The sequence below is a fragment of the Piliocolobus tephrosceles genome, chromosome 11, assembly GCF_002776525.5.
Source record: "Piliocolobus tephrosceles isolate RC106 chromosome 11, ASM277652v3, whole genome shotgun sequence".
NCBI lineage: Eukaryota > Metazoa > Chordata > Mammalia > Primates > Cercopithecidae > Piliocolobus > Piliocolobus tephrosceles.
In genome coordinates, this window is record NC_045444.1 from 36,973,683 (window position 1) to 36,998,437 (window position 24,755).

General features: G+C 39.5%; 1 protein-coding gene across 2 annotated transcripts; it reads right to left on the bottom strand.

Moving 5' to 3' along the window:
* Positions 1–5,332: 5,332 nt before the first annotated feature.
* On the bottom strand, positions 5,333–24,540 carry NMI (N-myc and STAT interactor). 2 transcript variants are annotated; one of them, XM_023217450.3, is made up of 8 exons: positions 24,236–24,540; positions 17,821–17,907; positions 16,913–17,008; positions 13,756–13,918; positions 10,694–10,800; positions 10,420–10,606; positions 6,556–6,662; positions 5,333–5,741 (listed from the first exon to the last, which is right to left on the bottom strand). In XM_023217450.3, the coding sequence occupies exons 2-8, from the start codon at positions 17,899–17,901 to the stop codon at positions 5,559–5,561; spliced, it is 924 nt and encodes a 307-aa protein (XP_023073218.1). In that variant the 5' UTR covers positions 17,902–17,907; positions 24,236–24,540; the 3' UTR covers positions 5,333–5,558. The 2 variants fall into 2 exon arrangements, with proteins under 2 accessions (XP_023073218.1, XP_023073219.1); XM_023217451.3 differs by having other exon boundaries at positions 5,335–5,741; positions 16,913–17,095; positions 24,236–24,290.
* Positions 24,541–24,755: the final 215 nt, after the last annotated feature.

The following is a 24,755-nucleotide window of genomic DNA, read 5'->3' on the forward strand; positions in this document are numbered from 1 at the left end:
AATAACCTCTCTTCAGAAAGACTAGCTCTCATCACCCAGTCTATCTTCCTTGTTAATCATTATTCCATCACCCCGTTACACCATCTTAATAGCCCTGGCCCCTTTCTGAAAATATCTTTATATGTTTGCTCACATTGAATGTCTTTCTTGCTTTCCCTAACTCATAAATGAAGTCTCCATTCTCTTCCAGAAAATGATGAGAGGTCTAGGATTAGAGTTGGGAATTCAGGTCAATCTGTCTGTGCCATCGAACATGACCTAGAGTAACCTTTAATCATATATGTGCCAAACTGTTCCAACACCCTTGAAGAAAGAGGACTCCAAAAGTGGCAAATTATTTTAGCAGCATATTACTAACTAAAACTGCATCAAAGAAAATCTTTTAACATCTTTTTTTTTTTTTTTTTTTTTTTGAGACGGAGTCTCGCTCTGTCGCCCAGGCTGAAGTGCAGTGGCCGGATCTTGGCTCGCTGCAAGCTCCGCCTCCCAGGTTCACGCCATTCTCCTGCCTCAGCCTCCCCAGTAGCTGGGACTACAGGCGCCCGCCACCTCGCCTGGCTAGTTTTTTTGTATTTTTTAGTAGAGATGGGGTTTCACCGGGTTAGCCAGGATGGTCTCGATCTCCTGACCTCGTGATCCGCCCGTCTTGGCCTCCCAAAGTGCTGGGATTATAGGCTTGAGCCACCGCGCCCGGCCAAATATATTTTAACATCTTATAGCCCTAATTATAAGGCCTCTTGCCTCACTGTACTTTTCTGTCTTGAAGCTTTAATAAAATCAAGTTGGAGGGCCGGACGCGGTGGCTCATGTGATGTGGTTAGGGAGAAAAAAAAAGAATAGAAAGGAGAACACAAAAATATTCACCATTATCTCTGAAGATGTACTTTTGGTGATTCTTATTATCTCCATTATACTATGTGTATTTTTCAAGATTGAGCATCTTTTTTTTTTTTTTAATACCAAGAAGGTATCATTAATGCTATTCTCCATACAGTTTTGGCTTTCTGCCTTCCAACCATATGGTAAGAATGAACATCCAGAGTCCTTTATGGTTGGGTAGGTCCATATGCTTAGTTCTGAGTTGTGAGTGGAAGTGACAAGTATCATTTCTGGGCCAAAAATTTAATTACCAGTTAAAGACCCTGCAAAGCTCTTTTCTTCCTCTGGCATGACATCTAGCAATAGTAAAGATGGTGGCTGCCGTGAGCTCGGGTCCTTCAGTGTTTACTATGAGCAGAGCTCTTTTTGTTGAACCATCAATGGCCATGTAGCTTGAGGAAGGAATAAATTGTGTGTTGTTTTAAGTCTCTGAAATTTAAAAAGATTTAACATTTTAAAATTTTAAATTTTAAACATTTTCACATCAGCATCACATAGCCTATTCTGATTGATACAGAAATTGGTATTCTGAAGTAGAGTACTTCTATGGCCAAGAGAAAAACACACAATCCAAACACTACTTGAAATACATGGCTTTGGCTTAGAGGCCAAGTGGCAGATAATAAGAGAATAGACATCAGAGATTAGAAAGAGGTGACCCACATTATGTAGTATAAAAGTACTTTGTAAAACTGTCATGTGATAGCTTGGAAAGCAGATAATGTACCTAATTAGCTTGTGGTTTGGGGAGTTTTTTTTTTTTTTAAGTATGGGAAGCAGAAAGTTACTAGCATTTGTCTGTTATCATTGAGTGCATTTAACAAAGTAATACAAGAAAGAAATGACTTTAGACAAGAACTGACCAGTTTGAAAGCAGGAATGAAAGGGAATAGAGAAAATCCAGAAATGTGAACTTCCAGCTTATGGGGTTGGAAGAAACATTTCTCATTCCCAAATAATAAACGATAAAACCAAGAAGCCTGTTGAATAACAAAGACTGATTAGAACTCCGGTTTATGGTGGGGATCAAATCAAGGTGTAAATCTCTAAATAGATTAAGATCTCTCAGAGTGAAAACACCAATTAAGGTTGTGGAATACAGTAAACCCTTTCAATTGGACAAAATAGCTCAAGGAAATGGAAGCAAAAGTGTGGCCTGATAGACCCAAAGTATTTGTAATTAAATGAGGAGAGTGAAAGAAGCATGAGGCTAAGAAAGCAGAGAATAGTAACAACTCTAAAAAGTAAGTCTGGAAAAGAACTGTGGATGTGTAAGCTTGCCAGAATAAAATAGACAAGATGCCTATTGAGTTTTCCATTTTACCAGCTAAATAACCACCACTTCAGACTAAAGAGAACATGACTGTTCAAAACTTTAATAATTTTGGTCACAAACATTGATCATAGGAAGTGCACTAGGGAAGCTTTTCAGATTCCAAGAAGAGATTTCAAATGCCCATTCTAGGTATGGTCAAGAAGAATAATGGAAAAAGAAGAATGTTCAACTGGGAAGCGGAGGTTACAGTGAGCTGAGATTATACCACTGCACTCCAGCCTGGGTGACAGAGTGAGAATCCATGTCAAAAAAAAAAAAGAAAAGAAAAGAATGTTCAAGAGCCATAATGACAATGAGCAGGAGAATTCTTAGAGAGTGGAATCAGGACCTAATCCAAATTCCACACCCTTGGAGTATGGAGTACACATCTACTGAATGGGATTTCAGAATTGCTTTGGCCCAGTGACTGCCGTGTGTCTCCCATTCTTTCCCCTTCCAAGTATAAGAGTTTATTGCAATTATCTTATTCCAGTTCCACTACTCTATATTGGATGCGTGGGGGTCTCTGCATAAAGAGGAGTAACATTCAGACCTGATGTAGAGCACTTAGGATTCATGCACTTTGAATTTATTATCACGATTGGATGGAACTTTTTGTTTTTTGTTTTGCTCCCTTAAGGATGAGATGACTTTGAGTGTATTTTGTGTGAGAAGAGGAATGAACTAAATATTGGTGGTAAGACAGGTAGGACAGGTAGGATATGCTGGTTATTATTCTGGCTCAGAGATATCTGGTTCTCTAACTTTTGAAAAGACAGAATTTCCTAGTCATCAAATATATATTTAGATTTAAAAGAGAGATATATAAGCATATATATATATTTATATTTTAAATAGAGATGGGGTCTCACTGTGTTGCCCAGGCTGGTCTCAAACTCCTGGCCTCAAGTGATCCTCCTATTTTGCCCTCCCAAAGTGCTGGGATTACATGGATGAGCCACCGTGCCCGGCCCAAGTCCCTCCTATTTGAATAGGGCCATGTGACTATTTCTGACCAATGAGATGTGAGAAGAAATGACAAGAAGCACTTCTGGTCATAGCATTTAATTGCTAATACAAGACTTTCCAGATTTCATATTTCCTCCCTCTCCTCCACCCTCCCTGATTCTCATCTCAAAATGGAGTCTCTAAGTGATGAGGATAAACAGAGTCCCCCTGCCAACCTGTGCTGGATAGTCAGCACGGGTAAGAATTGTTTAGGCCCATGAGGTTTGGCAGGTTGTTTGTTACGATGGCATTACCTAGCTCGTCCTGCCTGATAAATCAACAAACAGCAAGAGGAACTTGTAATTCCACATACATATCTATCTGACTTATCGTATTGGCAATGTCTAGAGTTAGCTCATCTTGGACATACATGTGAAGGCCCTTTTCTTAATGTTCAATATATTAAATAGTCAATATGTACTTTTGGTAAGTTTTCAAAGACAGCTGTCCTTCTGTAAAATCTCTAAAACTCTAGGAATAAGCAGGAGAGCCAATACTTGTTTTCTGACATCCAGCCAGACTGCTCTTGGGTGAGGGGGAAAGGAATCCAAAGGAAAAGTATCATTTTCTAAGCTAGAAATATTTATCAAAAAACACATATGAAAATTTAGAACTGAATTATCAATTTTACTGCCTGAAGTGAACCCCCCAAAAAACAAAAGTGACTATTTCAACTTTGTCCTAAATAAATATTAACATAAAATTCTTCCTGATAGGCAATCTGCCACAGACTACCAACAATGTCTTCTGCACCTGTGAAACTGGCACAATGGAAATTAAAAAAGTACTTTAAAGTTTTCTTCTTACTATTTTTGAGAGCTTTAAATAGTCATTCTATTTTAAAAGAATAATAGACACGAGGGATTTGTTTAAATGGTAAACATGAAGATTTATCATAAATTGTAGTTTTTAGGCACCATCTCTCATTCCTTAAAGAAAGGTGAAAATCAGTACTCCTGAGAATAATATAACTTTAAAAACTAAAAATGAAATATCAGAAGCAAAACTCGAGCTTTTCCTTTTGTTTGTTTTAGATGCCAGGCAGCATTCAACAGGTTTAGAAACTTTTCTAAAAGCCTTTCATTTCTGCCTGCGTTTTAATATGAATTTAATTCTGCTGCCAGCTCTTCATGAAACCTACCATGTCAGAATAGAAGTTGTCCAAAGGTTCTTTTTTTTTTCAAGACAGAGTCTCGCTGCAACACTCAGGCTGGAGTGTAATGGCGCCATCTCAGCTCACTGCAACCTCCGCCTCCCAGGTTCAAGCAATTCTGCCTCAGCCTCCCAAGTAGCTGGGATTACAGGCGCCCACCACCATGTCCAGCTAATTTTTGTATTTTTAGTAGAGACAGGGTTTCACCATGTTGGCCAGGCTGGTTTCAAACTCCTGACCTCAAGTGATCCACCCACCTCAGCCTCCCAAAGTGCTGGTGGCGTGAGCCACCGCATCCGGCCTAAAGGTTCTTTACCAAAAAGACTTTTACCTTCTCTGAATAGGAATCTTTAATTTTATCATTGAAGTTTCTGCAAGTTAAAAACAGTGAGATGCTAGTAAACTGGGTCTCTTTCCAACTAAACCTTAAGCCCTTGGAGGGCAGGTACTGTGTTTTTTACCTCCAGGCATTCCCCAGCATCGAGCATGATGAGTGATGAGTCACTAACTTTGTATTTACCTCTCTCTCCATGCCAAGGTTTTCAAACTGTTATACCAACTGTTTCCATTGTAAGTGCAAAAGAAAGAAAAGGCTAGTCCTTTACGAGCTCTATTTGGAGAGGGGATGGCTTGGAAGGAATCAAGGGACACTTGGCACTTGCATGAACAAAAGAATTCAAGAAAAAGACGGCGCTCAGCTCTGAGAACCTTTAGAGTTGTGGAGTGAAATGCTACACACAGTGGGAAATCGTTGCTCTTGAAGTCCTTCGAATCTTCAGTTGAGTTTACAGGAATCACAAACTGCTGAATGTAACTGCCTTTGTTTTGGAAATGTTAAGAGTCAAGTCTGCATATTAGCAGGCATGGGGCCACAGCTGAATTGGCCCACAAGACCATAACAGGATAAGCCAGCACTGGCAGGGGACATCTGAATCAATTAAGGTTGATTTCAGCAGACATGACACCAATACACATAATCTATAAACAAATCCTTTTCTTACAGTGCATTTATTGTAGTTGAAAACATGCAGCACCATTTGAAACAAGGAAGATTCAGAAACATAGAAATAAGTTTTGTATCTAAAAATAAATAAATGATAAAAATTAAAGTTTTCATTTTTTTAAGGAAAAGCATATTTATTTTTGTCAAACATTTACAGTAATCTGGGTTAAAAAGCTATAGTTTTCAGGATTCTGTTAAGTCTATTCTTCAAAGTATGCTATGTGAGGTTCACCTAGAGAACACTTGACCACATCTACTTCTCCACCTCCATTCTTTGCCCGTTGAAAGTGAATGTTAATTAAATCCTCCACAGTTTCTTCATCCATTTCAATGCCTTCCATTCCTGTCAGAAGCACTGTCCTCTTAGATGTTCCTGAAAATATCTAAGTAGGAAAAACAATGATAAATAGAAAGATTTCTGAGAACTCTGAATTACAAAACTTTACATTCATAATCTGCTTAATATTTTTTACTTTATCTTAGAAGAGACAAGAAATCTTAGGAAGATTTTCCAAGCAAGAGAATATCCAAGTCAGATCTGAGTTTTAGAAAGAGAACTCTGATGGCATTATGGAACACAGAGGAAAGGGGGGAAGCTCTGGGGACAGTTATAGAAAAAGAACTCTGGTGGCATTATGGAACACAGAGGAAAGGAGGGATACTCTGGGAACAGAAAGACCAGGTAAAGAGGTAGTCAGAAGCGGAGCTGGCAAGATTTAGTGACCAAATGAATGTTGGAGGTGAAGCAAACAGAAGAGTTAAGTGAGTTCTAGCTTTTAAGTCGGTGGACTAGGTAGATGGTGGTACCATTGGATACCTGAGGAGGAAGAGGAAAAGGCAGCAGGTCTGGGGTACAGATAATGAGTTCAGAGAAAGTAGGCAGGAATTCTTTCTCATGCTCACTGACAGTAGACACATGAGAGAAATGCAGCTATGTCTCCACGTACAAAAATAAAAATTGTGCCATTATCTGAGTAATTCCAGTTTTAAAAATTGTATACTAAAGTACAGTTTTGAATTAAAACATTCCTTCAAAAGACAAACTCATTTTGCACTAAGCAAAAATGAAGTAAAGAAACCATTTGGCTATCCCTCTTTGATAAGATTCATATAGTAACAGACTCACAACAACTTTATTTTTTGTGGGGTGGGTTTGGGCAGTAAGTTCTCAAAATGAGAGAAAAGAGATGACTTTACCTGATACTTTCTCAAGTGTATTTCTGTGTATGGAGAAACAGTAACTCTATGGCAGGTTTCATTTATATAAAGAGGATATTCTTTCTTTTTCAAAATCTTGTCAGCAACTAAAAGCAAAGCAAAACTCTTTTATATCATAAACATTTTTAACCAAAGTTAAAACTTCCTTCAAAAAGAACACTATTACAGTAAATACTGAGTTAAAGATTACTTTTTAAGAAATTCTAAAGCCCACTTTGAAGAGTTCACAGTACAGAATTTTGAAAACTACAAGACCAAACAATAATGAGGTTTAAAGGCTTCATTCCATCTTGAATTATTCACTGCAGTCAATCAATGCACAAAGGGTTGCAATGTCCTCAGACAGATCTACTTTGAGCTACAAAAAATACGATAGTTTTTTGCAGAAAGTAACCCACTCATCTAACAAGACTGGAATGTTTCCCAGTTTCTCAAAAAGCTGTAAGTGAAAACTATGATTAGAATACTATAAAAAAATATTTTTTTTCAATATATTCAATAAACTTAAGTAATGATGTTAACCAAAGCAGGGAGGGGACTGAATGTCATCTAGAAAAGCTGAAAGGAAATAAAAATTCATCGGTTTTCTACAACACAAAGAATAGTCTATTTTTTAGCAGTATTTTTGTCTCCTAGAGGGATGAAAGGATGTGTATCAAGACTGTAACGTTTAACAGAAACAGTTCTTAGGAATATCCAACCATCTTTTTTATGATTCTTCTCACTTATCTACCTTGGGTCGATCAGCAATACGGTACAATGAGTAAGAGTGTAGGCCCTCATTGGTGAGGATATGGAGAAATTGCAACCCTGAGGCATTTCTGGTAGAAATGTAAAATGGTACAGCCACTGTGGAAAACAGTATGACAGTTCCCCAAAATATTAAAATAGAACATGATATGATCCAGCAATTCAACTTCAGGGTATATACCCGAAATAACTGAAAGCAGGGACTCGGGCAGATACTTGCTCATTAATGCTCAGAGCAGTATTTTTCACAATAGGCAAAAGGTGGAAGTAACCCAAGTGTCCACCAACAGATGAATAGATAAACAAAATGGATATATAAAATACACACACACACACACACACACACACACACACACACGGAGAATATTATTCAGCCTTTAAAAAGGATGAAATTCTGATACCTACCACAACATGGATGGACCCTGATAACAGTATGCTAACAAAAATAAGACAGACATGAAAAGGACAAATATTGTATTATTCCACTTGAGTGAGGTACCTAGAATAGGCAAATTCATAGCAACAGAAAGTAGAATGGTGGTTACCAGGGGCTAGAAGAAAAGGTAATGGAGAATTATTGTTAAATGGGTACAGAATTTCAGTTTGGGGTGATTAAAAAGTTCTAGAGATGGATAGCGGTGATGGCTGTACAACATTGTGAATGTACTTAGTACCTTTGAATTGTACATTTAAAAACTGTTAAAATGGTAAATTTCATGTTATATATATTTTATCACAGTTAAAAAAAAAAAAAAAAGTACAGGTCCTGAGTCAAACAGTCCAGCTTCAGTCCTAGCTCTGCTACTTATGAGCTATGTGGCCTTGGATATGTTGCTTGACTTCTTAAAGCCTCAGTTTCCTTTTCTGTAAAATAAGCATAATTACAGTAACTACCCTGTAGATTATTGTGATGAGTCAGTAAGACACAGTTTATGAAGTATCTGGAATACTTATCTCCAGAATACCTTCATATCCTTCAGTAGTTACCTATAGGATCACCTATAACCTGCAGAAGTATTCTTCCCCGTCTGGCTAGATGTAACCTCCAGGAGAGCATCCTCAGATGGACACAGGTTCCATAGCTAGTACTATCTCACAGTAGAGTTATAAATTGAATTCTAGTTTATTTTATTTTATTTTATTTGGTTTTTTTTGAGACCGAGTCTCGCTCTGTCACCCAGGCTGGAGTGCAGTGATGCAATCTCGGCTCTCTGCAACCTCCGCCCCTCAGGTTCAAGCAATTCTCCTGCCTCAGCCTCCCAAGTAGTTGGGACTATAGGGGTGGGACAGCACATCTGCTGATTTTTGTATTTTTAGTGGAGACGGGGTCTCGCGATGTTGGCCGGACTGGTCTTGAACTCCTAACCTCAAGGGATCCACCCGCCTCAGCCTCCCAAAGTGCTGGGATTACAGGCATGAGCCACTGAGCCTGGTCAGATTTTTTAAAATCCAAGATACAGACAAACTAACAGCAAACAGGCTAAATGAATATAGGAATTTGGCAAATTAAAATCTGGATGCTTGACTATGGAAATTTCCACCAAGTTACTGTTAATTTTCAAGACAATATATTATGGTAGCCCTCAAGACCCCTTCCTTTTGTAGCTCTCCCTAACACATCCCACCAGGATGTCCTAAACATCATCCAAAAGCTCAGGTCAAAAATGCACATTGGGCCGGAAGCAGTGGTTCACGTTTGTAATCTTAGCACTTTGGGAAGCCAAGGCGGGTGTATCACTTGAAGTCAGGAGTTCGACACCAGACTGACCAACATGGTGAAACCCTGTTTCTACCAAAAATACAAAAATTAGTCAGGCATGGTGGCATGCACTTGTAATTCCAGCTACTCAGGAGGCGGAGGTGGGAGAATTGCTTGAACCAGGAAAGTGGACGTTGCAGTGAGCTCCAATAGTACCACTGCACTCTAGCCTGGGTGACAGAGCAAGACTGTGTCTCACAAAAAAAAAAAAAAAAAAAAAAAAGCATATTGATACTATTTTAATGTGTCCAAAGAAAGACCTGGAAAGACACCGAAATAACCATAACGAACTAAATAGTAGGAGAAAGAGAAGTTTGAGGAAATGTCTCTTTTTTTTTTTTTTTTTTTTTGAGACGGAGTCTCACTCTGTCACCCAAGCTGGAGTGCAATGATGCAATCTCAGCTCACTGCAACCTCCACCTCCTGGGTTCAAGCTATTCTCCTGCCTCAGCCCCCCAAGTAGCTGGGATTATAGGCGAGCGCCACCACACCGGCTAATTTTTTTGTATTTTTAGTAGGGACGGGGTTTCACCATGTTAGTCAGGCTGGTCTCGAACTCCTGACCTCATGATCTGCCTGCCTCGGCCTCCCAAAGTGCTGGGATTACAGGCATGAGCCACTGGGCCCGGCTGGAATGTCTCATTTTTACTAAATGTGTGTTCTGTATTATTTCACCCTCCTTAAAAAAGCATGTATTACTTTGTCATGAAAAAATCTAATCCATCAATTTTTTTTTTAATTTTGTTTTTTGAGATAGTGCCTCACTCTGTCTCCCAGGCTGTAATGCAGTGGTGCAATCACAGGTCACTGCAGCCTCGACCTCCTGGGCTCAAGTAATCCTCCTTCTTCAGCCTCCTGAGTAGCTGGGACCACAGGCATGCACCACTATGCCTGGCTATCTTGGCTCACTGCAACCTCCACCTCCCGGGTTCAAGCGATTCTCCCTGCCTCAGCCTCCCGAGTAGCTGGAATTACTGGCACCCGCCGCCATGCCCAGCTCATTTTTGTATTTTTAGTAGAGATGGGGTTTCGCCATGTTGGACAAGCTGGTCTCAAATTCCCGACCTCAAGTGATCTGCCTGCCTCGGCCTCCCAAAGTGCTGGGATTACAGGGTGAGCCACCGCACCCTGCCTATCTGCAGCAATATTATTGTTCCTAGCACTGTCCCTGGAAATAATTTCCTACACTCTACTATTTTATAAGGTTTTTTTAAATCCCCAATTATCATGCTAATACATTCCAAATAAAAGAAGTAGAATAGGAATACTTTCAGAAACAACAGAACATGACTGAAATGGCAGAGCATCTGTTAACCTGCTACACCCATGAGTACCTCCAGTCTCCACGAACGTGATGACCGCACTCCCGGACTGTCTGTCATAGTCCACGTGGTCCACCTCTCCGCCTCCATTTCGGGACTTACAAAAGCTCAGCTCTAGTTTGTCTCTCATCTGATCTTCAGGCAGTGTGTCAGGAATTTCAGTAACATTGATTTTCATTTTAGAAACTTCTACATAAACCTGGAAAATGAGTTGATGTTCAGAAATATGGATAAGAGAAGTGCCTATGATGAACAGAAATCCAAAAAATTTTAATCATCCTGTTACCTGGAATCTGACTCCTGAGTTTAATGGGACTGGCTTGGCCGTAACCTCCAGATTTACATCTTTTATCCGCACCTGATGTTTACTCATGCTTACCACATTTTGGGCAACTGAAAAATAATTCAGGAAGGAAGTATTAATTTCCAATATTTTAAGAATTGTTATGCTTTTGGTTTAAGAACAAATTATCCTGAATATTTTTAATTTTCTTTAATATTAAAGGGTCTAATTTTAAAAATTTGGCAGGGGGTGGTTCCAAGTGATAATGGTCTTGCCACCAAAATAGAATATATATTTTGGGGGGTCAGGAGGAAGGGGGACCGGATCTCACTCTGTCACTGAGGCTAGAATACAGTGGTGTGATCATAGCCCACTGTAACTTCAAACTCCTGGGCTCGAGATCCTCCCACCTCAGCTTCCAGAATAGCTAGGATTACAGGTGCATGCCACCACGCCTAGCTAATTTTTTAATCTTTTTGTAGAGACAAGGTCTCGCTTTGTTGCCCAGGCTGCCCTGGAACTCTTGGACTCGTGATCCTCCCACAGCAGACTCCCAAAGTACTGAGATTACAGGCATGAGTCACTGCTCTTGGTTCCAAAGTAGAATATATTAATGTCAAAGTACATCAGCAAAATCACAATGTAGAAGTTCTCAGGTTCTAGATTCATCTCATAAGATGAATCTTTTCTCTTATCTCTTAAGAGATAAGCCTAACAGTCTTCCAGAATTCATATATTACTTCAGCCCAGCCACATACCCTTCCTTCCACTGTTAACCATTACCAGAGGATTCTTCTAGTACATTAATGCACAGCCAGAAATTCTCCCATGTTCAGTAAGCTGGGAAAATTTTCATGGCTGTGTCATTTGTACAATTAGTCTTGATTTTACTTAACCTTATCATTTGTTACTCCTTCATATGTTACAAGCACTAGAGCAATATATATTCATTTTCTCTGTCTCCTCAAAGATTACATGTTAAAGACTACATAGGCTGGAATATCAAAGAGTGAGTCTTTTTTTCTGTCATACTTAATGATGAATTTCACTTTTGCAAAAATACTCTTGAAATCATTCTTTAAAAAGTTGATAGTCCTGCTATATTGATCACAAAGCCGTCAAGTCTAATTTACCTATGCAAATGGGAGCAGTTTAGTAAAATGCTAAAAGTCACTAGCACTCCAAAAAGCAACTCTATGTCAATTAAAAATGTGAGTGGGCATTTATTTTTAATTGTGTGGCATGAGTTTATAACACTTCACTTGTTGATATTTGGGGCTGCTATTCCAATGTATCATGAAAATAAGTGACATTCACTCTCTGTCTTATAAAATCTCATATGTGTTTATGACAACCAGACCAGATGGCACCACATCACAGCTGGAGGAAGAGAAAAAAAGGGCCAGAAGGCAGGGCCTTGGCCATGTGGGAATTCAACTCAATGTACCAAAATATGACTCTATAACTTGGATGATGGTTTTTTGTTATTTTGTGTTTTTGTGTTTTTTTGCTAATGACAACAGACAGTAACAGAAAATATCGATGAGTAATACTCAGATGATCCTCTTTCCCTCCCACTCCTCCACAAACCCCCAACATCTGGTGATCTGATGCAGCTGAGAGGGACCTCTTATGTTTCAACTTTTGTGACTCTGACAATCAAGAGCCAACTCCTACTTAATTGTGTTTCAAACCTATTGCTGTCCCAGGAGATCAGGAGCTCAGAGCCTCGTCAAGGGTAGAAGCAATGATGTAGGTGCTTCTTTAGAGAATTCCATTTCCAACATTCCCAGGAAATTGCTGTGCAGAAACCCTGCCTCCCAAATCCTCATTTATATCTATCTTTTAGTTATATCCCGTTTACCAGGGACAGTCACCAATATGAGTCCTGGACTCCTCTTCTACCTGTAGCAGTAGCACCAGGGTGAAGGAAAACACACTGGCGATGTATGTCTTCTACATGCAGATACTGACCTGCTGGACATTTATTTTCAGGCTACAGTGGTGCACCAGTAGTCAGGAAACATGAGTTATAGACTGTCAGAAAATGAGCACTGGAAGGGCTGGGAGCACCATCTGGTCCCTCATCACATAACTTAATAAAAGAACAAAGGCCTGGGCTGGTGGCCTACCGAGAGAAATATTGGCCCAGTGAAAGTACATGGACTCTCAGGGTTTGGCTCTCAGCTCTGCAATTAACTGTATAGACTTTAAGCAAGTTACTTATCTTCTTTAAGTTTCTGTTTCCTTATCTGAAAAATTCCTAACATGTAGCAATAATAACTACCATTCATTAAGTTTGTATAAAGTGTCCAACATTGTGCGAAGTATTTTATCAACATTTCTCATTTAATACTCAAAGCAGCCTCATGAAGTAGGAGCTACCATGAAGCACCTGTATAAAACGCTGAGGTTTATAAAGAACCCATCCCAAATCATGCTTCTAGGAAGGGACAAGCCTGGCACTCAAAGCCAGATCCTCCCCATTCAGGAACCCCCAGCTCTGACTAGGGGCCCTCACCATGGCAGACTTAGCAAACATCAGGTCTCATCCCAAATCTCTAACTCCCAGGCTCTTCCCATTCGTCAGCTATGTGCCCTTAGGTAAATCACTTAAACATCCTCAGAATCTGTTTTCTGGGCTCTGGCACGTCTATATTTAAAGTATACAATAATAACTATCCTATCCTCCTACATTTATGGAATTGTGTGAGTATAAAATGTGATAATGTTTCTGAGAACTGTACAAGCTCTACTACCTTGATATATTACTATAATTATTTGGAGGTAGCATGTGGAGTAGAAAGAGGCTAGTATTGGACATCATCATAACACCTGGATTTAAGTCCCACAGTCATGGCTTTCTGAATAAGAGATCATATTCAAGGCACTTGTCTCAGAGTCAGTTTTCTCGTCTGTAAAATGGGAATAATCATACCTGCCTCAGAATGTCACTATGAGGATAAGAAATAATATAAGCAAAGTAATATTAGCGAAGTAATAGCTAAATGTCTATGAAAGTGCTTTCCAAATAACATCGTCATATTTTTTAACATTAGTCATACCTTCTTCTTTTTCAAAGGTGATAAGTGCTTGTCCCTTTTGTAGCTCATAAGGAACTTTCGAGCTCACTTGAAATGAACAGGAGATATTTGACAACTGGCTGTCATTCTCAGGAGTTTCAACTGATAAGAATTTCATCTTTGCTTCAGGAATATCCTCTTTAATCTAATCCAAATGAAAATGTTTTATTAAAATCAAGACAAGAAATAACTTAAGTTCTTCCAATGATAATGTAATTTGGTCAACTAATAATTCATTCCCCACTGATTTTAGAACCTTATAGAATATTGAGTATGGTCTTACTTAACATCTTTAGTAATTGCTTTTTCCCATGTAAGCACTCAGTAAAGTAATCAAATGCTGATCTTTTAATATCATTTCACAGATGAAATTAAAAATACATAATCCTCTCACTTTTTTCTAATCAGTGTTTAAACTGTCAATATTGTATAGTGTTCAATTCTAAAGCCTACATCATTCATGTAAATAAGGAATTTTTAAACAAGTGTCAATAACAGACTATCTCAAAAGGAAATCATTAGATAGCACGTTTAATTTTGCTGCAAAGTATGAAATATAGTGTTGGGTATAATATGGTATTTCAAATCCAGATAATTTCATCCAAAAAGAAAGACTCCAGAATTAGATAATTTTATTTATTTATTTATTTAGAGACAAAGTCTCACTCTGTTGCCAGGCTGGAGTACGGTGGTGTGATCTCGGCTCACTGCAACCTCCACCTCCCAGGTTCAAGCAATTTTCCTGCCTCAGTCTCCCAAGTAGCTGGAACTACAGGCATGCGCTACCATACCCAGCTAATTTTCGTATTTTGTATTTTCAGTAAAGACAGGGTTTCACCATGTTGGCCAGGATGGTCTCAATCTCTTCACCTCATGATCCACCTGCCTTGGCCTCCCAAAGTGCTGGGATTACAGGCGTGAGCCACCACACCTGGCCCAGAATTAGATGATGTTAAATTTATCAAATTTACAAATTCCACCTTCCCCAACACCTGCCCATCAACTTTTTAACCATTACCACAACTTAGGTTCATAAAAAATGAGAAGGGACAGTTTCAACAAAAATTGTAAGCTGAGGCTGGGCAGGTGGCTCACGCTCGTAATCCCAGCACTTTGGGAGGCCGAAGCAGGCAGATCACCTGAGGTCAGGAGTTGGAGACCAGCCTGGCCAACATGGTAAAACCCGTCTCTACTAAAAATACAAAAGTTAGCTGGGCGTGGTGGCAACCGCCTGTAATCCCGGCTATTCAGGAGGCTGAGGCAGGAGAATCGCTTGAACCAGGGAGGCGGATGTTGTAGTGAACTGAGATCGCACCATTGCACTCCAGCCTGAGCAACAAGAACAAAATTCTGTCTCAAAAAAACAAACAAACAAAAAAAAAAAATTGTAACCTGAAAGATAAAGGTAGGTGGTTATACTTAGCCGCTTAGAATTATTGGGATTAACAGATTTGTATAACCACACATAAATGCACAAATGAGCTAGGTGCTTGCATTTCTACTTCCCATGGTTATTTTACATGCTGAAAATGACACAGAGATGAGAAATATTCAGTGAGTAATTCGATTTAATCTTACATTTATTCTTTGCCTGTACACATAACTCCAGTGGAACTTCTGATTATGGTAAGGCTGACATCAAAACAATCTACAATGTCTGAGAAAAGGCAGACTGTTACCCAATAATGCAGAAATACCCAGTGTATGCTGAGGAGCCAAGGCCTTTCTGAAATTAGAGTGAGAAAGCTTGATTCTATTTCTGACCACACTGTGAGAGAGCAAATTCACTTCAGCTCTCTGATCATGGGTTTGGTCCTCTGCAAAGTGGGTCGACTAAGGCTGGCTGGTTTCTAAAGGCTCTCTGGGTTGTAAGACTGCATGATTCTAGCTCCAGTCTGAGAAGTAACCAGAATCTTAACAGAGTCTTCTGCAAAGTCACCCATCTTAAAAACATAGAAAACCTCACTTCCTGATATTCAATATCCTATCTCCCACTTCAGAAACAAAAAGTGTCAATGTTTTAACTTTTTTTTTTTTTTCAGGCGGAGTCTCGCTCTGTCGCCCAGGCTGGAGCACAGTGGCGCAATCTCAACTCACTGCAACCTCCGTCTCCCAGGTTCAAGCAATTCTCTGCCTCAGCCTCCCAAGTAGCTGGGATACAGGCACCCGCCACCATGCCCAGCTAATTTTTTTTTTTTTATATATTTTTGGTAGAGACAGGGTTTCACCATCTTGGCCAGGCTGGTCTTGAACTCCTGACCCCATGATCCACCCGCCTCAGCCTCCCAAAGTGCTGGGATTACAGGCATGAGCCACCACGCCCAGCCTGAATGCTTTAATTTTTTAACAATCTGAGTTGTTAAGAAAAAAAATGAGTGAAAATTATGTATAATTAAAATACAGGAAAATTTAGGAAAGAATTTAAATAGTGAGGATTAATATATGTCCAATTTTCTAAACTGTGAAACTCATTTAAAGTAGCAAAGCACCTTGGATGAGAATAATAATAAAAGAACTCAGTGAGAAAAGTCAGAATTTGATCCAACAGTGATTTGCTAATGACCATCTTTTTTTGGTAAATTTTATTAATGTTTGCTTTTGTAAATTTACTAAAGTGTACCTAAATAATAGAAAAATGCATGTATTGTAAGTACAGCAAGATGAAATTTTACAAAGCTAACACATATGTGATTGGCACACAGATGACAGGCAAAACATGACAACACTCCAGAAACTCCCTTGGGTTCCCTTCTGGGTCTTACTTGCTTCCAAAAGTAACCACTGTTTTAACTTTGAACATCCTGCTTTTGCTTAATTAATTTAAAGGGAAGCATATGGTATGCCCTCATCTGTCTTTTTTGTGTTAACATTGTGTTTATGAAACTCATTTGTGTTGCTGCATGTCGTTATGATCTGTTCGTTCTCACTGCTGTGTAGTCTTCTATCATATGACTAAACCCCGCTTCACTAACTCATTCTATTATGAAGGAATCATTGGGTTGTTTTCCATTTTGAACTATTACAAATGGTGGTGCCATGGATGATAAGGTTTTAAAAATGAATTTTATATAATTAAATGCTTTTTCCAAAAACCATGTGTCCATCAAAAATGTAGTGTATAAAATAATTAAGAGAGTACCTGGAATTCTCTGGTAGCCTCTTGTAACTCCGTTTCAAGCTTTTCAATCTCCTTCTTCAGTTGAGTATTTTCCTTTGTCATTTCATCAATTAGTCCCTTAAAAATACCAAACGGTACCAAAGAAAGTAAATAGCCCCAAACTCATTTTTCTGAATGAACTGAAGACTATAAATTTCTCTCATCCTGAGCAAAGAAAGACATTAGACAGTCTCAGAATAAATATGACTATGTGCATAATGCATTTGTTGAATATATTACATCATCGCCTGTCTATTCTAACATTGCCAAGTAGTACTCCATTATATAAATCAAGAAACCACCTTTTACACTAGGCCAAAGTCACAGAAATTTGTATAGTAAGGCAAAGATTGAGATCAGATCTTCTGAATATTACTTCAGTGCTGCATCAACTCCTCTCTTAGCTATTTGTGACCACGATAAGACTTTTAAATTGCACTGTAATAGCGGACATATTCTGGGGCAGTTTGTTGGTGGTGGCGGTGGTGTTTTTAATTATCTGTGATTCTCATAGTATCCCACAGTACACAGCTGCCTTAACAAGCCAGACATATGACCTTGGGGAAGTAGTTTAATCTACCTGGTCTCTGTTCCCTCTTGGGGTCTAATGAGATAATTGCTAACTATGCTCTTCACTTGTTGATGCAAATCCAAGAAATGAGAGTGTGAGTGAGAAAGCAGCTAGTGTTGTAAGCCTTATATGAGAAAGAATAAAAATACGACACTTCTTCTAAGACTTAAATAACATAATGGAAGTTAAAACATTTTTTAAAGCCTAACAACCTCCCAAATTCAAGGTAATGTTGGACAAAGACATACAAAACATGCCTTACTGCAAAACTAATAGATATAAATTAATTTTTAATAATACCCAGTAATTTCCTTTTTACCTTATTTTGTTCATCTTGTATAAGTTCATGTGGCCAATGCTCCTTAAGAACTTGTTGTGTGTTGTCTTTATCAGCTTCCATGATTCCCTAACATTATAAAAAATAAATATTGTAAGCATAGCATATATACACAAATTTCAGAACAAAGAAATAACAACTTTTACCCTTTTATGGAAGAAACATCTCTTTTCTTTGCTATATCTTTTTTCTATCATCAAAGGCTTTATTCTCATATGGCTTATATCCAAACAAAGTCTGTATTTCAATAACTCCTTTTTTTTTTTTTTTGAGACAGAGTCTCACTCTGTTGCTCAGGCTGGAAGGCAATAGCGCGATCTCGGCTCACTACAATCTCTGCCTCCCAAGTTCAAAAGATTCTCCTGCCTCAGCCTCCTAAGTAGCTGGGATTACAGCTACCTGCCACCATGCCCGGCTAATTTTTGTATTTTTAGTAGAGATGGGGTTTCACCATGTTGGTCAGGCTGGTCTTGAACTCTTGTCTTCAAGTGATGCGCCCCCTCAGCCTCCCAAAGTGTTGGGATTACAGGTGTGAGCCACCACGCCTGGCCACTATTTCAAATAACTTTCACATCTATAATATATAAAAAGATTCTAAAAATCCTTTGCTTTTCAACAAAATAGTATACAGAAACTAATGAACATTAATGTTCCTTTGTAGTTCATATTCCAATCATAATATCATGCTCCATTTTAAAAGAATACTATTTTGGTTTTCCAACATTTTTCAAAGGTTTTGATTAAAATATTTAATTCTCCCTATTGTTCTCCCCAAATATAAACAAAGTCAAAGTCAAGAGGCCTCCAACATATGCTTTCTCTACACAGGTGTTCTTACCTGGAGCTTTCACTAACTCTCCCGCTGGGTCCATAAACATGGATTGGGAAGAAATTACATGTTTATTTCTAATAACCTCTAATTGAAGCTTAGCATTCTCTTCAATTACGAATATGGTAACAAACTACAGTAGTATTCACAGCACCTGTGATAGTCACCAGTAGAAAGCACAGATAGTTTCATAGAATATTTTTGCAGATATGCTAAAATAGTTTGTGTCTAACGTTGCTTCTACATTAGTTACTAACCTCAACACTAGGTCTTGTAATATATTGTAACACATTGATATATATCACTATATCAAACATTTGCTTTTAAAATATTCTGATAACCATATTTCAATACAATTGATTTCTGGCCAGGCGCAGTGGTTCAAGGCTGTAATCCCAGCACTTTGGGATGCCAAGGCAGGTGGATCACGAGGTCAAGAGTTTGAGACCAGCCTGACTAACATGGTGAAGCCCCATCTCTACTAAAAATACAAAAAAGAATTAGCTGGGCGTGGTGGCAGGTGCCTATAATCCCAGCCATATTTTAATACAATTGATTTCCTTTGTAATTCTAAGTATTTTATTTTATGCATTTAATTTTTTTTTTTTTTAGATAGGGTCTTACTTTGTTGCCCAGGCTGGAGTGCAGTAGGGCACGAACACGGCTCACTGCAGCCTCAACATCCCAAGCTCAAGTGATCCTCCCACCTCAGCCCCCCAAGTAGTTGGGACTACAGGTGTGCACCACCATGCCCAGCTAATTTTTATATTTTTTGTAGAGATGGGTTTTCGCCAAGTTGCCTAGACTGGTCTCGAACTTCTAGGCTCAAACAATCCGCCCCCCTTGGACTCCCAAAATGCTGGGATAAGCCACCATGCCTGCCCCCACCAAATTTTTTTTTTTTTTTTTTGGAGAAAGGCCCATAGGATTTGCCAAGCTGGCAAAGGAATCCATGGTACAAAAAAATTTAAGAACTCTTGCCTACATATGAATTTACTGAGATGAAAAACTCCCGGATCAAAAATGGGACAAAGGATATCATGATTCTATGTTTTTAGATACACATGAATAAACAGTCTGCAATATAATTTTCCAAGATTTCAAGTGGCTAAATTCTCAATATTCTTGAAAGAGAAATAAAAGACATCTATTCCTCCTTAAAAATAAAATAGAAGACTAGCAAATACTTAGCCATGTCTCAGTTTAGTTAGAGGAGTGTCAAAAAAAAAAAAAAAAGAGGAGAGTCGCGTAACACCCAGATCTTGGTTTCTAATAATATTCTTCAATATAAGAAACCAGGGCTCATTGGAGCAATGGCTGATTCTGGGTCTGGGGCATAAAATATACAAAATAAGCCTGGAATATCTTGTAGAGCTAGAAAAGTAAAAAGCACTAAAACACATGCACAGACACATACAATATGATGGAAGTATGTGAAAGGGACATGGGGAGCCAACTGAAAGAGCTCCAGTGGCCAAGGGTACATACAGATAATTGATCAAGTAAGTAAATATATGGAGGATAATAGGAGCCAAGTTTTTCACCATTAAGAAGATAATTATAAATACGAAAAGGGAGAAAACGAGAATAAATACTGTTGATTGGAACTAGATTTCAATGTAATCCTACGGCTATGGTTTCTGATTGATGAGATAGATAGATAGATAGATAGATAGATAGATAGATAGATAGATAGATAGACAGACAGATAGAAATGCCTGTGTGTGATTACCTGGGTATGGTGGCGCATGCCTGTAATCCTAGCTACTTGGGAGGCTGAGGCAGGAGAATCGCTTGAACTCTGGAGCTGGAGGTTGCAGTGAGCTGAGATTGAGCCACGGCACTCCAGCCTGGGCAACAGAGTGAGTCTCCGTCTCAGAAAAAAAAAAAAAAAAGAAATGCCTATCTGTGTATTTTGGATATATACAAACATGTATATACCCTAGTTCTGTCTGTTGAGAAGGCCTGGGAGAGTAGATACAACCACAATGAGCAATGAGCACACTCAGCACCCAGACTTTGGTTTCTAATACTATTCTCCACTAAAAGGAACCAGGACTCTTTAGAAAAATGGTTGATCCCAAAACCAGGACGGAAAAACTGCAAGATGAGCCTGGGACATCTTATGATGCCAAAAAGCAAGGAAATGCTAAAAGAATGATGACGTGTCGGAAGGACACAGAATCCACCTTGAGATGGTTGTCAGTGGCCAAATCTGGGGATAAATTAAAGATTAAAATAGATAATGGTAGTAATGATTAAATCTGTTGATTAAAGTAAAAAACTGAGTCCAGATAAATTAGAAATGTTGGTGAAGAAAGGAATTTTTAGTTACCTTCAAAATAGTTCCCCAGAAAATGTTTATTAATTTCAAAGAAGAAAAGAGTAACTTTATACTGGAGAGGTCTGGCAGACATCAACATAATGAGGTAATCAAAGTAAATAATGGAATAAATCAAAATAACGTAACATATTACAAGGTGCACTGAGAACACAATGTAACTTCGACGATAGTCCTGCCAAAGATGCATAATCTGAATCTAAGCATGAAGAAACATCAGACAAACTCAAATTGAGGGGTTCTACAATACAACTGCCCTGTTCTCTTCAAAAGTTTCAAGTTCAGAAGGACAAGGAAAGACTAAGAAACGTCCACACTGAAGGGGACTAAAGAGACATCACAACTAAATAGAAAGCACAATCCTCAACTGGATCCTTTTGCTATCATTGGGGCTCAGAAACTGATACCCTGAAGTATGGCACTTTGACATCCTGAAGATGGCTCAAGGTGTCTCTGACCTCCCCTCCTCCCCCGTCTCTCCCAAAGCACAGCATGAAGGTGCACTGATGTTTTCTTATCTGCCTAATTGTGGAACCTGACAGAAAACAGAACAATTACCTCTAGTCCCTTCCCTGAGTTTTTATTCTGAATTCATACCACAGAAAGAAGACTGAAGTCTGTCAACAAACCTGGACAGATATTTGTTACAACCACTGTCTGCTCTGCAAGCCCAACAGGCTTTGTACAAGGCCATTGTGTGTTCTTCGAGTCCCTTGAATTCCCTTAGAAATCATTTACTAACCCCCTATAATCATCCACGCTTCCCCATCTCCCTTTCCCCTAAAAAGTAGGGAATATAACCATCTGTACCCCATTGTGCAGTATAATCACTATGTGATTTTTTCCCCTGTGCACATTAATGAATGTGTATGCCATTTCTCCTATTTAATTTGCCTTTGCCCTTCAGAGAGCAAAGAGGAAGTTTTCCCTTGACCCCTACACTATCCAAGACATTATCAGGACAACTGGTGAAATTCACATTGGATCTGGTTATTAAATTGTAGTAAGGTAGCACTCCACATTCCTGATTTTGATGACTGTATTGTGGTTACATCGGAGCACATCTTTTTTGTAGGAAATATATACTCAAGTATATAATGAAAGATGATAGGTCACCAGATTGGAAATTTATTCTTAAATAATTTAGGAAAAGGGAAAGTTGTTTTATTGTACTTGCAACTTTTCTGTAAGTTTGAGATGGTTTGAGACGATATATATATATACACACACACACATATACACACATATATACACATATATATATATTTAAACCACATCTCTATCTCTCACACATACACACACACACACACACACACACACACACACAGAGCATACATATATATCGCTATTGTATCAACAACTGCAAAATCTTCCTAATGGTCAGCCATGGTCTGATGCATTCTAATTCCAACTCACTTTCCAGTCTTATTTAGTCAACTCCTCAACCCAGTTCCCTAACCACACTGAACACGTGGATAGTTCCTTTTCTTTCCTCTGTCCCTCAAACTGTCACATCCTTCCTCCTCTCCCAACCTTAATCTCCATCTAATGAAATCTTACTGTTCTTCAAGGTCCATTCCAAATTTTCCCCAAGTTCCCAAAGCCTTTTCTGATTCCCCTAAAGGATGTTACTCCCCCTCCTTTATCTCTTTTGTGGCACTTTAATTATGTGTGTACCTGTGTCATTTTCCATGACACATCAGTAAAGATGTTGAGGGCTGGGACCATGTCTACTCCTCCCTGCAGACCCTCAGAGCACTTTCTCAGTATAAGCTTACACACTGAAAACACTCAATTTAGATAATTATGTGAGACCTTCAGTATTTGTTGGACTCAAGACATCACGTGCATATGAAGTCCTCTTATTACATTTCAGAAGACAGAAACTGCAATGTTATTTAATTGCTTTTTATCTTTATTATTGTGACAATGGCAATCTTCCTAAGAGCCTGTAATAAAGGTTCTCAGCATAAATGGTCTACTATCTAACACCCCATGAACCCTTTTGGCATCTTTACCGTCTGGATACTTTTGCTCTATGCATGAGTGGGATGTATGGTCATTCCTTTTATGCAATCATGTAGTAGGCAAAACAATGGCTCCCTCAAAGATGTCCACATCCTAATCCCAAGAATCTGTGATTACGTTTGTTTACATTGCAAATGAGAATTAAGGCTGCAGATCGAATTAAGGTTGCTAATCAGCTTGCTTTTAAATATGGAGAGCATCCTGGATTATCTGTGGGGGCCCACTGTAATCATGAAGATACTTAAAAGTGAAAGCGGAAGACAGAAGAGAGTCAAGAGTGCGATGTGAACCCAGAACTCTCAGAGGTGCAATGTTGCTGGCCCTGAAGATGGAGGAAGGGCTACTGAGCCAAATGAGGTAGGCGACCTCCGGAAGATGGAAAGGGGATTCACCCCAAGAGCTTCCAGAAAGGAAGGCAACCCTGCCAACACTTTTGATTTTAACCCAGTGAGACCTCAGCAGGGCTGCTATGGAATCCTAAGATAGTAAATTGTGTGTGTGAGAGTGTGTGTGTGTATGTGTGCGCGCGCGCGTTCCTATGTGTTTAAGCCACTAAATTCATGTAATTTGTTATGGCAGCGAATAAAAAAAAAACTAATAGAAATCACCATCACCGTATTTCCCTAAGTATAATCATATCACTGCGGTGCCAGGCCGTGTAGAATCGAATCTTCCTATATGCATGCCTGGCAGCAAAAAGAAAGAAAGGCAATAGAACGCCTGCCTGTTGTACAGACTGGAAACATAGTATTCTCCTTAGGATGTCTCCTTCAAGAAAAACCTTGCCTATTCTGAAATGCCAGCCATGAATGCACAACACTGCCCCTGCTAAGAACCGTTTTCTTAAGAAATCCTTTTTCCGAAGAACTATCTCTAGAGACACTCCGAGAAAACAGCGAGGAAACACAAATAACTTTCTGTTTCAATTTCCTGAATGAAGTAAAGCAAACAAGTGACAGGGCTCGAAGCCCTGACGTCCCAGAGACTGCATAGCGGGCCCAAGAGCAGGTGCGCCCCCTCGAAGGCGGCGTGGCCTCTGTGACCCGCCTGCGGGCAGCTCCCGGGAGCAGGATCTCAACCCTGGCGCTGTCCCACTCCCGTCGGCGCTGAGGTCCCCCGCCTCCCTTTCCACCCCCGGCTCTCCAGCCCGGGACTGCCAACGGCGGGAGTGGCAGCCCGCAAACGGACTCCCCACTCACCGGCGTCCGCCCGCCGAGCGCAGCTCGCTGAGGTCCAGCGCGCCTGCTCTTCCGGGAAAACAGCAGCGCCCGGGACGCCGGAACCCGGGAGGCACTGGGAGGGGAAAGGCCGGGCTGTCGAAACTGACGCTGCCTCCTGCAGAAGCGCCTCGGGAGAGGTGGGGGGTAGTCCTGAGGAGGTGGGCCTCGCAGGAACAGCTCGGGTCCCTGCGAAAGGAAAAAGTGAAAAAGAAAACTGCTTTAACGGCGATTTTTCTTTAGCACTTAACCACTGCTCAAATACTAAATCTGGTGTCTCCAATGATGAGTCACTAACAGAAAAAAAAGTTAGAACTAATTTCACTTTCGATTTTTAAAAAGGGGTGGTTTTGCGGAGAAAAGCAGAAGTATTCCTGAAGTTTCCGTACACACTAATTTTAGGGAATGTTTTCTAAAACCAGTTTTTGCATGTATTTTACAAGGCATGTAGGAAAAGTGGATAGAAAGCAAATAAAGTCAAAGCAGGAATCGCTCTTCAGAT

Bases quoted from the DNA above. Each gene is read 5' to 3' on its own strand.
- NMI (XM_023217450.3), bottom strand. From the start codon at position 17,901: ATGGAAGCTGATAAAGACAACACACAACAAGTTCTTAAGGAGCATTGG. The intron at 17,009-17,820 runs GTAAAAAGGAAA...GGTATTTTTAAG, and splicing joins TACAAGATGAACAAAATAAG to GGACTAATTGATGAAATGAC. The intron at 6,663-10,419 runs GTACTCATGGGT...CTTTGCTTTTAG, and splicing joins CACGTTCGTGGAGACTGGAG to TTGCTGACAAGATTTTGAAA.